The sequence below is a fragment of the Perca flavescens genome, chromosome 2 (genome assembly GCF_004354835.1).
Source record: "Perca flavescens isolate YP-PL-M2 chromosome 2, PFLA_1.0, whole genome shotgun sequence".
In the NCBI taxonomy this organism is placed as follows: Eukaryota; Metazoa; Chordata; class Actinopteri; order Perciformes; family Percidae; genus Perca; species Perca flavescens.
The window spans coordinates 9,527,213-9,541,790 of record NC_041332.1 but is presented as its reverse complement, the minus strand read 5'-3'; the positions used below and the strand labels follow the sequence as shown (position 1 = coordinate 9,541,790).

Sequence of the window (14,578 nt, the reverse complement as noted above, 5' to 3'; positions counted from 1 at the left end):
CATGCAGTAATTTGGTCCACTCGTAATATATGAATACTGATTAAAGTAGCTTTAAGATAAGCTGCCTAAGTGGTTCTGCACTGAAAGGCAATGAATATAAAATAACCCAATTCTCACTTGGAGCTTATTGTGCTATTTTACCCTTTGATCACTGTTTAGGCCTCCCCTTAGCTTGACAGATCCCTTCAGTCTATTTTGGATCATTGTTTTCTTTACAGCCATTCTGTTCTCATCAAACATATACTACTTGTATATTTTCCTCACGGGTTAGCGGTGATCAAAACAGTGATCAAAACAGAGCTAAAAGGAGAGTGAAAATTGGCCTAATCTTCAGGTGGCACAACTCCAAATGAATGCTAATGTTGCTCAGCGTGTACTGCTGTTGTAAATAGGCAACAGTTGTCTGACATATTAGCTATTATTTTATTATTACAACTTCATAAGTCATAATATGTCAATTTACGGCTTGTTCTGCTGCCTCCAAGTGGCTAAAAAGACACACGCGGTATGATGTTATCGCCCTACCAATAGCACCATCTGGCCCAGACTGAAATAGACCCAGACAAACTGTGTCCGATCACTTGTCGTAACTATAATCGGCCTAACAACCGTAATGTGTGTCCACCCTTTATCTGGACTCTGTCAAGTCCGATGTCTTTTGGGATCTCTTTCCCCATTAAGCCTTGGTTTGTTTGAATGTTTGCAGTGTGAACCTAATTAACCTAAGTAATCTTTTGTACTTTGGTTCAGACCAAAGCAAATGAATATTCTCATCCATCTTAAAGGATGACACCGAATCAATGGGTGAGTGAGGAGAGAACAGAGAGAGGCTGACTGTGGAAGCTTCACACAGTGTGAGTGGGTGGCACCATCCGCCACAGTCTCATTGTGCTTATAGCTCATTGTCTGTCAGCCTACTGGTATTTTTAACCAGAAGAGGAGTAAAAAGAGAGATGAGACAGAGGAGGAACTCTTTTCTTGTGTCTTTCCACATGCTCTGCATTTAAAATCTCTATTCTCATTAGCCAGCAAATGGCTTTGTCAGAATAAAAGCACAGAGTTCGGCCTGTTATTTATGTGCGTTCATATTGAGATTTAGATTTTTTTTTTTCTCCCAAGGAACACTTATCAGATAAAACCAGAATCACGACAAAGTATTATTGCTACTGTCGCACAATCCCTGCATGAGCCTGTCACAAATGATTTGATAAAACTTCAAACTCAAAAATAAATCACAGCCATGTCAGGTTTAAATTATACTGAAGTGTGATTAAGAGGCAGTGGAGCACTTCAGCTACCTCGGGGAGAAATAGCAAAAACAAGTTGAGAGCATTGAGTTTCTACCAACCAAGAGCATGAATCAGCAGTAATCAGAGCCATATACACCCTTATAGACCTCATTGTACAATGCTCATTATAACAGCTCAACTTGTTTCAGTCTTATAACTGTATAGTAGTCTATATCCTTGACGTTCCACTTCCGGGATTCTTTGTGTTGTAATTATAATCTCCGGTGGATTTCTGAGGACTATGGTTAACTGCTCCTCAGATCTCTGCAGGGTAAATCCAGACAGCTAGCTAGACTATCTGTCCCGCATAGGTGGAGGAAGGTCTAGCAAAGCGAGACTAACTCTATAGTCACAGAATCTCTTCGCAAATAAGTCATTAGTGTGAAGACGTATCCAGAATCCATCAAAGAAACTATGCAGTGTCAAAATGTGAATTTCTTCCTTTTGTCTCTGGCTGTATTATGCTAATGAGGAAGATAATAGCTCAGGTGTAGAATCCATGTCTCACCTTTAACTCCATAACTGCAGAATAGAAAACCTCCATCCAACTTTTGTTTATATATATAAAAAAATCTACGACCGGCTTCACACCGGCTGCGTGAGCGTGGCGCTGCTGCTGCTAGCCTTGTCTGTGCACAATGCCATTGATAAAATGTACTCAAGCAGTAGTATACATCATGTTAAAGATGAATATGTACTGATTTAATTACAGCAAAGACAACTTCGGCAGTATTGACGGCAAAATAGGCTACAGAATATTTCGTTCTGTAATGACAGGTGCAATATTTGAAAATCGATAATTATTATTATTATTATTATTATTTCTTTAATTACATTTCCATCTGCATTTATGTCAAAACTTAGAGACTTTCAAACATCAAAATGTCATTTATTAATATGTATTCATGTCAAAATGACATATAAATGTCTTTTCGTATTCTATTTTGAATGGAAATGCTTCCAACACGCTTGCGTGTCGCGTGAAAAATAGCCGTCGGTCCTATTTCTAGCAGGCACGCGTTGAACGATCGTCGTGAGACGTGCGTGTCACGCAGGCAGTGTGCGAGCTCTAACCTGTTAACATGGGAGCCGAAATAAAAACGGACACGCCACGCGGCTGACACGCTCACGCCACGCAGCCAGTGTGAACGAGGCCTAATGTAAAAGAAGGTGCGACATATAGAATAGGTTATTATTTCCCAGCGAAATATGTAACAAAGCCTGACCATTATTATTCAGATTACTGTTGAATGATTCATGCTCTTGGAAACACTTATCTTAATGGCTCCATTAGTAGATGATTGTGATGATGGTGATTTGTGAGCAAAATATTTAGATGAGTGGAAAAAGGAAATCAAGTGCCATTAAGTGGGTGCACGTTGTATTTAGTCAGTACAAAGCTTCCAGTCTATCAGAGACTGAAAAGTTTGGGACACCAAGTAAAGGTGTCATATCGTTCATATTATGTCATATTATTCATGATAATATTGGTATCATTTTAAATATGATATATGAAAAAATTCATATTGTGAAAAAGGCAACATTCCGACTTCTTGACGTAATTGTCTGTTCATTTGGCAACTGTTCAGAAGTGCACTTTGTTGTACTATTTTTATTTTTTACAGAGTCTGAATCTCACTCTGAGTTAAAGTGAGAGGTCTCTTTTTATTTACACTGAATATTTGAAGGCAAACTGTTAGGGTTTATGCTGACATATACAACTATAACACTTATTTTGTTGCAATTTGATGTTCTTGAACTTAATAATGAAATATTGTTCAGTATTTTGACTCTTCTTGAATATCATAACAGATACCCTAGAATATTGTAATATTACTTTAGGGCCATATTGCCCACCCCTAACACCAAGAGAGAGACATTTTTTATACAGTGGTGATTGATAACAGCCTGGTCATTTTGAATTGTAGTCAGCTTGATGGATGCAAAAGAGCCAGAACAAAAGTCAGATTCAGCGTTGCCGGACATGTTTCAGCTATAGTTTTTGGACTGTCTCCCGTACCGGCTGCATAACGTCTCTCATGTCATCTCCAAGTCAGTGTTGTAGTCGAGTCACCAACTGTCGAGTCTCCGTTACCTGCGCTCCTGAGTCCAGAGAATAGCGACTCAAGTCGGACTCGAGTCCGAGTTCAGGACTCGAGTACTCCATCACTGCCAATTACAAATAAAAGTAGTCAGGAACTTTCTAGAGATGGCCCGATACCATTTTTAGCTTCCCGATACCGATTCCGATACCTGAACTTGTGTATCGCCCGATACCGAGTACCGATCCGATACCAGTGTGTCATATATTTTATTATGTTTTAACAACTGTATTCCACTACCCCTGTATGGATGTGATATTATTTCTATCTTTGTGAAACATGAACAAACACAAACAATGAACGCCACAGAACTTTCTTTTATTGTCCAGTTTGACAGTCAGTTATAACGGAAGAAGAACATAAATAATCTACTTTAACGTAGATTTTCTTTAGGGCTTTATTACTTGGTATCGGATCGGTGCATAAACTCCAGTACTTCCCGATACCGATACCAGCGTTTTAGGCAGTATCGGAGCCGGTATCGGAACATCTCTAGAACTTTCATGAATGCTCAAGTGCGATTTCATAAATCCTTGAGTCCAAGTCGTCACTGAAGGAGTCCAAGGCTTCAAGTTTCTTTTCTTTCAACTTTCAATTCACGATCATACAATTGGGCTCTGAGTGTCCAAATGCTTCGGAGTGCTGCAGTAATTTGGCTGAACAGATGCCGTGTCGACACGTGCTGGCACGCTGCTGTCCCCGTGTGTCAAGGTGCGGACAAAGTGTAAACAGCAACGAGTGGCACATAAATGAAGCAAAGCCTGCAAGCAAGTTCAGGTAGACAACGTAAGTCCGCTGCTACAATCAGGCAACATACTCACGACAACATATCTAATTCACTCTTTTCATTATGACGGCGTAAGTGAGCTGTCAGTGCTTTTCTTGCCACAATCCCTCGCTGCCGCTGCTGCTAATACTTTATAGAGCTAATAAGGCCAAGGTCCACCCCAGCATCCACCTGTTGGCTCTGAGTGTACTTTTATACTGTCATCACTTCCCCCTCTCTGCTGCGCCAAGTGACAAAGTCAGAGCCTGGACACTAGATATCAATCCTACATTTTTAATAATCCAGTCCAAGTGAGTTGGCTGACTTACTGAAATATTATTCATGAGTTGCTCTGCAGGGGAAAGCATCAGCATGTCTTCCTGTGTGACCTGAAAGTAGCAGAGGGCCACAATAATGATTTTTCAACCATAAATGAAGTGCAGCATACAAAATGAGATAAGGGCAGTTCTAATAACGCTGATAAGCAGTAGCTGTCTGAGTGTGAAACTAAAAATTGTCAACTTAATCTCATGATCCTACACGGTAATATTGGTACACAAGCATATACAGTAGAACCTAATCAAGTAGCATTCATAATATAAAATCCATCTGCTGTTGAGGATTGTGTGATACAGTCAAAATCTCCAAAACAGCTAGAACTTGAGTCTTGGTAAGATTATTTTGCCATTTCTAATGTAATTTTCATTATTACACCTCCACCAGAGAGGTTATGTTTCGGGTCCTGTTTGTTTGTGGTTGGCAGAATATATCAAAAAACCTGTTAACAGATTTCAAAGAAATGTGCTTGAAAGTTGGGGCATGGGTCAAGGAACAAGTGATTAGTTTTTGATGCAGGTATAGACAATTTTGTAAACATTTCCTGTTGTCAACAAAACAGCTTTAAAGGTGTGTGCAGCCTTGGCTGAAGCATGTTCTGTCTGTTTTCTAGTTGTAAGTTAAATCTGGACTTTTGATGATCTTTTTAATTCCATGAATTTTGTGGAATGTTAGGAGGCAACTTCAAACGGTGGTAAAATCTCTTTTACGGACTGAATCCTTTATATTTTCAAACTACTGAAAGATGTCTTATGGTATGCAAAGAGATACACAGCAGAATGTCTTCAAATATACTGAGGATCCACAGTGTGGGGATCAGAGTGGATGAGAGCATTTCTAGATGGGAAAAAGCAGATGGCAGTGCAGTGAATCAAACAGGGTCATGGGCACCATTTACCACAACCAAGGCCCACAGCATAGCCAATCAATCAGGCTGCCTCACCCCTAACTGTGCATCTCCCAACACTCAAAACAATGTGTATGTGTGTGCCAAGGTCCAGCCATCGACTGTGGTTGCCCTCTTCACCGCACACCCTTTAGCAGTAGCTCTTAGATGGAGGCAAAGAGTAGGAAAGAGCAGGCCCTGGAGGGAGCAAGTACTTTAAACTTTAGACATGGGCGCGATTTTTATCTGTGAATGTGTATCCGTGTCCGTGCCTCTAATTTGTAACTTGTATTTCTTCATTTGTAAATCAACTTAGTATTTTTCAATGGAAATATATTTGTAAACCTCCTTCTATTTGCGTGGATCCTTTTTCAGAAACAACTTTCAACTGTAATTCCCTTTCATTTAAGATGATAAATAACGCAATCATGCCAAATAAGAAACCCATCCGATGATTGTACAGCACATTACGCAAGCAGGAAACGGTGTACAAGTTTTAACATTGCACAAAAAGTATATAATACAGGCTACATTTCAGTTCAAATACTCTCATACAACCATGTAGAAAATTCCCTTCCTGATAGCCTGAAAAGATACTTCCAGTTTATTACAATTTTTGAGTAATTTTGACTATTGATGCTATAGCTACGATATCAGTGTACTAATCAAGTGAATTGCTGGGATCTTAAATCACTGAAAAGAAGTCTGACGCGCAAAGAAACCTGAGTTGTGAACTTGTTTTATGCCTTGTTATCTATAACTGCTTACATAGTCAATATCAGAGCCAGCGTAGCCTACCAGTGTTGCTTTCAGCCTTGTTCCCCTGTTTGGAGCTGGCTGGAGATTGTGACGCTCATATAGGCCTTGCTGGATACACCGTGACCCTTTTTGTGGATCTACTGATCGCTGTGGATTACTTTTTTTTCGTGTCATTGGATTACAGCAAAATACGGATCTTTTTTCTTAACATTTTATGGTGCGATTGCGCTTGGTTTCTGCGTTTGGAGAGGCATCTCAACAGACTGTAGGTCAAACACTGAGTGTTCACTGTTACATTTTAGTTGAATTTAAGTGTCGGGGCATTCCGCCACCGCCTGTCTATTGCGTTCCAAGACAGCCGTGCCGCGATTGAATTTCATAAGGGCGAATTGTTAAATTGTTACAATGTAATTTAAAATCTGCTTTAAAAATAAACATATATGTTTTGAATATAATGTTCAGCTTCGGCAGCTTTACCTATGTGCTAAAATATACAATGACTGAGGAAGCCTAGTGATGAGTCCATAGCAACCAGTGTTGAATTTGTTATTTCCCAGTATCCTTTGCTGGATGTTCTCAATGTTTTATTGTTTTATTTCATGTGAATACTAGTTTACTAGAGGAGTAACTCAGTATTTGAAGTAATGCAGGAAGTGTGCATTTAGTTTCCATGCTTATTGTGTTTCCACAACAACCTTAGTGAGTAAATCTACTGAAATGGCCACCACACCATAACAGAGGAGTGGGATGTGTAAGATGAGAAGGCAGAGGTTAACTAATTTATGTCATGGCTGTACAAAATCAAAGGGCGTCTGTACATCTCTGCTAAGCACAAACTAGAACACAGGGCATCAATAAATTGCTGGGGAGGGTCAAGCCTTTTATTCAAATTATTTTGGAGGGTCATAGAAAATGTATTTCTGGTGAGGGGAGGGTCAGGTCTATTTTGATTTAAGATCCCAAAACTCCTCCAGTGGCCCCTTAAATAAATAACGAACAGTCCCTAATGAAAGCTATTGATCTGGTCTCTGTGCTAATTACAAACAGACCAAAAGGTCAATCCTCATACTACTGACAGAAACAGAGCGTGTGTGTGTTTGTGTGTGTGTGTGTGTGTTGCAGGAGAGCCGGTGGCTGGACAGTGTGTCTCTGCTGATTAAGGACTCGTTAGAGGGGGACATGATTGACAACCTCTCCGGTTCAGTTTTCCACCACTACTGCTCTCCTCCTGTCTGCAAGGACTGTAAGGGCCACCCACAAGAGGTTAGTGTTGAGACACACACACACACACACACACACACACACACACACACACACACACACACACACACACACACACACACACACACACACACACACACACACACACACACAAATACCTTCTCTTTCTTTCATTTAAGCTAGCATGCTCTTTTAATAAAGGCCCTATTTTTTTTAGCAGCAGCCATGGGCGTGGGCCATGGATCTCTCTCTCATTTTTTATTTTTTACAAAAATAAGAATAAAAGAATAAAAAAGCCTAAAAAAGGTTTTTTCTCAGTTTGTAAATTTTTTTTGTAGAACTCATGGTAGAACTGTAACTTTGTCCTGTTTATTTTACCGGCGAATAGAACGGGCAGCTACGTGCGGGGTCTGATCAGCATGTTGTATTTGTTCATCACCTAGCAACCGTCTCTAAGAAAGCTGTGAAGGGCGTAATTTTAGGAGAGACTTATGTCACTACCCGATCCGTTCCACCTGCACAATCCGTTCTGCGCATGCGCATGATGTTCACGCATGCGCAGATGATAATAAAGTTTTACGACCTGCCCGATCTGTTCCACGCTAGCCTCCACCCAAGCTAACGTTAGTTTAGCTAACAGCTAATTTGGCTAACTGCTAGCCGACAAATAACGCATGCGCAGAACGGATTGTGCAGGCAAATTAACGTTAAGTCAAACATAATGGGAAAAGCAGGCTACAGCAAAATTAAGACTTTACAGTAACAATAAAGACAAGTATTGAGTGATTGTATTTTAAATGAGCACAAGTAAAGTAGAACTGACGTAACAGCTGTTATATATGTTAACGTTTGTTTTGAAGTTTTATTTTGATGGTCTTTTAAAAGTTTGCATGCTGTCTCAGCTAGCGGTTAGCCGAATTAGCTGTTAGCTAAACTAACGTTAGCTTAACTGTGGAGGCTGACGGACGGCAGACCGCTACAATCAGCTAGCGGTTAGCCAAATGAACTGTTAGCTAAAGTAACGTTAGCTTCCGTGAATTAGCTATTAGCTAAATTAACGTTAGCTTCCCGGTGGAGGCTAGTGTGGGAACAGATCGGGTAGTGTCGAAAATCATCGTACCACAGCGCATGCGCGAACATCTTGCGCATGCGCAGAACGGATTGTGCAGTTGGAACGGATCGGGTACTGACAACTTACTTTCCTTTCACGTCTTTGTAGCTTTCTTTTCGCGGTCAATTTACTGTTAATGATGGGCTTAGCGCCTTTGCTAACTTCCGGTAGAACAGGAAACAACAAAAGAAAAGCACTCTTAAAATTGCAATACTATGTATTGGTGTCATTTACATAACTTGTTAATATATTAGGAATTAATGGTTAGCTTTCCAATTTGTACCTATTATCATTGGTGGTGACTTTTATGAATTTATAAATTCCAAACATCCTCTTATATTTCAGATAATTCAATTATACAAAATAAACACACACACACACACACCAAACGGTCTGCCTCCAATCAGCAGGCATTTTGAGGACTGAAATACGTATTATAACAATTGTTCTATACCAGATTGATGCATTTAACTACCAGCTATACCATTTTTTTCTGGACCCCCCCTAGATGACTTTTCTGCCTGGGCTAAGCCCCCAATGTTTCAAGATCCCAACAACACCTCTGGCAGCAACTTTATTTTTACTCCGGTTAGACCTAAGTAGTGCTACTCCAATTGTGTTTTTAACTATCTAGATTCACACGTTTCTTTCCTTTTCTCTCTTATTATCTACACACGTTTTCTTACCTTGTATCTTGCAGTACTCAAAGAACAGTAGGTTGGATTAACATGAAGCAACTCAGAGTTGCCAATCATACAAAATCTGCATCATCTAGATAGAGCAACTGTTATCATTTCTGAATACACACACTGACAGACAAAGGCACAGCGATGTTTAAAGCCCAGATCTTCGGTGTTGTTACACATGACCTACTACGTCCACTTAAACCCGGTACACCTCTGTACCTATTCTGTAAATAAATAAAAAAAATATTATATTTTTGGGCTTTTCCACCTTTAATGGATAGGACAGCTAGTTGAGAAAGGGGGAAGACATGCAGGAAATCGCCATAGGTCGGATTTGAACCCTGGCCTTCTGCGTCGAGGCATAAACCCATATGTTTATGTGCGTCTGCTCTACCCACTGATCCAACCCGGCCACCAAATGTACAATTTTTAAATGAGCCATTAAAAGGGGCTCCAGCACGCTTATTGAGATGTCTGGGTGGAGCAGGGGAACAAACATTTTCCCACCAGCACAGAAACCTGGTTTCAATGCCTGGCTGCAAGTCTTTCTAATTGGCTGGGCGCACCATCAAACTCATAATTTTTTTTGTTCAGAGAAAAGCCTTCACCAGCGGGAAGTGGTGAGGGATCACGTCCTCGCTGCAACATGAGGGGTTCCTGATTGATTTGTCAACACTGTCTCTTTCAGTCTTTGCCTTCCTTCCTACAAGAATGGAAGTCAGCAGCAACAAGAGCCGCAGTGCAGAGGAAATTGGACATTTCAAACTTTGAGTAAAAGTATATAAAAAACAATTGCCAAAATTGTGGAACGTTTAGGGTACAAGTAAAAATGAGTAACTTGAAAGACAAATGATACTTGTATAGAGTACTGCCCTACGAACATGGTTGTGTTCTCCAAAATATATACAAGATAAAATAACAAAAGATAAATGTAAGCTCATAAGCAGTTTAGGATCGAAGCAGTTTGATTCTTCGCATTAACCATGTCTGCAGAAATATTCATATTCATATTCATTTGTGCGTGAACTATATAGGGAACGACCAAACGAGATTTCGGACACTCACTGAAAATATCGTTGCGTCAGCAGATGTTATCTGTGTGAAGGAGGCGGGCGCGCCCAGCATCATGTGAACAAACCGAAAGAAAAATAGTTTTAATAAGTCCCCTGAAACAAACACAGTGCTATGGAGTTAAAGGTTGTATTTATGTTGCATTTTAACATTTCCACTGTTTAGAAACGAAAGCCCGCTCCATTTTTACTTTTCAATTTTCGCGGGTCCTTCTGCTTCTTCTTCTCCGCGTGAAAAAACACGGCCGCGTTGCATTGTGGTATTCGGGAGTAAAATGTAGGGTACATCGTATGTACACTATACAAATTAGCTGTGCATTGGGGGTATTTTATAGTGGACTATATAGTGAATGAAATTTGCCGTGGAGAATTTGAACACCACTACAAAATGACAATGCACCATTTCCATGATACAGTAGGGAACAAATTTGCACACAGCTAGAGAGAGAGAGAGAGAGACAGAAGGAGAGAGAGGGAAAGAGAGAGAGAGAGAGAGACAGAGGGAGAGAGAGAGAGAGAAACAGAGAGAGAGAAACAGAGGTCTGAGATCTACCGTAATGCACAGCAGACCACGGTGCAGCTAGATTATTTTCTGAAATATAGTGACTGTATTCTTGTAATACCCTATTATCACTTTATTTTTTCTCAAAATATCACAACTCCTCCAAATCACAGAGAACACAGATATATTTTGAATGTGCACAACGTTTCGAACATGAGCAGAAATCTTGCTCAAACACATCTGAAATATTACAGTCCAGGGGTTTATTAATTCATTAAAATGAATGAATGTATCATTGAGGTGAATAATCACCAATATGCACATTTAAGGAGGTTTCTTCCCCAAGAAAAGACGTACAAGAGGAGGGAAGAGTAAATTATGCCTAGGCTACATGTGTGCTGACTCAGATATAATTAGAAAAGCCGATCTACAGGAGAATAAATAGTTGAAAGCAATACAGAATGCCTGAGAGCCTATATTCCATTATGTTTTTATTTTTTAAATTGTCCACTATGTTTCCCTTTACATAAAGATATTTTCAGCATAAATTGATTGAGGAAAAGGTAGCAATAAAAGGTAGAAATAGGTGCATAAAAATTCACCAGAATGCAGGAAATTAAGTTTTAAATGCTACATTTGTTTTGTATCATTACTTGCCACATAGCTCTGGAGACAAAAGCTTGGCCTTTAGGTTGCCAGGCCAGTTATGATTAGGCCAGATGTTGGTGCCACCAGAGGGCCAGTGGTCCATGAAATTTCCCGGTAAATGTTTAGGTCCCACTCCGCCCCTGTTTACATCCATGTTTGCATAGCGTTGCTGTGTGTCCTTGCGAGTTTACATAGGATCAACCAAATCAAGGATCCACTCACAGAAAAATTACTCAATGGCGCTACTAAATTGTCAGAAACCTTGAACATGTTTTGCGTCATATTTATATCTCCAATTGTCCTTGTTGTAGTGTCTTTGATATTTTTTACTTAGTCTGCTATTTAAAAAAAATGTTTTCACAATTGTTTGTTCACACTGTATGAGTTTTTATGAGATGTACTTTAATGTCAGTCAGACATTGACTGCCTGGGTCCGTCTTTTTTATAAGCTGGTGGACTGTGTGAACACAATGGAAGAAGTCAAGGTCTTCATATATCACTGATAAAGTCATGTATTTCTTTTTCAGAAACATATTAGAATATGGCCAATAAACCAAACCATGATTTGGTCATAAAGCAGGGAGAAATTGTTGAAGGAATATGTTTTACAGGCAAAATAATATATTAACATATTTCCTAGAATGCATCACTAAGTATTTTTCCATTATGTTTCCTGAGGGAATCTGTGTTAATTCATTAATTCGTGAGGGAGGGAGGGAGGGAGAGAGTGAGTGAGAAACGTGTGTGTCTATCCCATTAATGTATATGGATTTACCATATCACAATCACATTAGCCATGGTGTGTGTGAGTGTGTGTAAATGAATTAGTAGATAGAAGGAAAATGCTTGTATGATTAAATACAAGCATGTGTGGAGCTCTACCACACCACATAGCAACAGTGAGTATCACAAACATTTGAAGAGAGGGCGAGAACGTTGGTGTCAATCCCACAAATGCAAATGTCTGTATCCCCTAGTCAATATAAGATCAAAGACCTCAGTGGATCCACATCTTCTTCCAGTTCCTCAGGTTGTTTGTTAAATTCTCTAGAAAAAATTCTATTTATTTATAAATTTGTGTAACTATTCCCCAGATGGAAAGCCAGGGCGCTAAAAAGACACAACAGATAGAAATCCAGAGCTGTAAATACTCCTACACATGTTCCAAAGCTGTGGAATGTTCTGTATTTATTTAACCTCTTATATACCAACATAGACATTGTTGTTTTGGGGTCAGAATGCCAGCACAGCTGTATATTTTCCGCCACTGTGTTTAATTTTGTTTTACGAGCAACAAAATACTCCTGCTGTGTTAATTTTAGCCTCAATTAGTATTATCTATCTATAAATTGCAGGAACGTCTTTCTGTGTGCGTGTTAATCTCATATCTCTTGAACCGTTAGTCCGATGGATTTCAAACTTGACAGGTGTCTTGCTACGGGCACGAATAAGTGCAATGGCAATTTTGACGGTGTATGGATTAGAAATGCAAAAGATATCGTTATAGGGAAAAGAAGCACACATTGGCTTTTGCCGCTCTAGCCGCTGGCCACTCCCCCTCTCACACTGAGGACCAGAGAGCAGCGGAGCTTTGGCAGCTAAAATGTGGCATACACCTCGGACCCACAAAAATGTGCAAAGTTGCACTACTTTGGACTGTCTTTGACTTTGAATAAACAAACGCCAATTCCCAAATTTAAGGACGTATCAGAATCCCACACATGCAAGGCACAACCAGACAACAAGTGCAGACAGAGCGTGATCCCAATTATAGGCAGGCTATTTATCTTATAAAGCAAGACGTATCTGTATATATGTGTGTCCGTGTTTGGTATATTAAATTGCTGTGAGCTGACAGAACATAACGTAGCCTAATCTTGGAGATTATTCCTTCACATAGCGGTGCAATGCGAGAAAATCTCAGAGTTGAACCAGGCAGATACATCAGTTTTCATCAGACTCACTCTGGGTCGGGTTAATTAAGTCGCCAAAATAACTCCACAAATCAAATCCCCTACTTCCCCATTTACCGTCAAGCCACTAAACCTGTATGAAAATGAACACCTCTGCTGAAATTTTAAATTTGCTAACGATCCGACACAAGACAACACTGTCTCTCTCTCTCTCTCTCTCTCTCTCTCTCTCTCTCTCTCTCTCTCTCTCTTTCTCTCTCTCTGCGCACACACACACACACACACACACGCACGGTCCGGTTCTGGTGGTTGATGAACGCAGATATGTGCTGATTAGCCCTCATAACGGGCCGGGTGGGTAGCGCACTGCCATGAGTCCATGACGCTAATGTCTGATTACTGTCTGATATTTTGTGATTGAAGTAGCCTAAACTGTAAGTCAATAGTAGGCTATACAGAGGAGTTGCATATTAAGTGGTTTGGGGTCCTTCTGTAAGTCATTTTGGGGTACAATTTGGTTTTGATGAATTCTACAAGCAGCAATACCACAGGCCAAGCAATCGCCCGTTCCAAATGGGCACCGCACTAGTCAGTCCCCCAGAAGTGACGTAATTACGCGACGTGAACTTCATCAAAAAGCAGGGTGTTGGGGGAATCACTTTTTTTTTCATCAAACCGCAGTTTTTGCAAGTTCCCGCAATTTCTTCGCATAAAATTGCAGAAATATCCCGCATATTCCATCGCATTTTTTAAGAAAAGGTGCCGCATAATCAAGGATTTTTGCCCGCAACAATCACAAAAAAACTCTGCATTTTTCTGGAAGGACTGACTAGTATATCATGTTTCAAAATGAAGTCGTTCTTGTGTAATCCATAATGCCCAAAGATGAAGATAAAACCCTGCTCAGATGTATGTGGAGTATCCCTTAAAACCATTTTTCCTAGTAAAATCCCAGCAAGATTAAAGGAAGGTGACTTTGTTATCTTTGTAATAGATATTGAGATTAGCATTGCATTGCGATCAAGGCCCTATACAGTATTGTAATAGTATTTGTTTTTATAGCTGTGGTATCACGCGCATTGTCCTTGTTTTCAATGACTGTGCAGTATATGCGCTGCCTTCATTAACAAACATTTCGATCATGACGGTACTGAGTGAAAGATGCCAAGGATTAGCTGAGGAAATCCCTTTTGTACCCCTCAAAGTTATAAAAAGAGGAAAGGCTTCATGATATGTGCACTTCAAATGGTGTTCCTGATCATCCTGGAAATTTAATTTAAAATAAAGTC

General features: G+C 39.9%; 1 protein-coding gene across 1 annotated transcript in view; it reads left to right on the top strand.

Moving 5' to 3' along the window:
• Positions 1-14,578, top strand: part of cacna1ib (calcium voltage-gated channel subunit alpha1 Ib) — a 213,934-nt gene that overhangs the window by 185,546 nt on the left and 13,810 nt on the right. Inside the window, exon 34 of the mRNA XM_028566047.1 lies at positions 7,261-7,401. Coding sequence (XP_028421848.1) covers positions 7,261-7,401 — 141 coding nt within the window. The remainder of the gene's footprint in view (positions 1-7,260; positions 7,402-14,578) is intronic.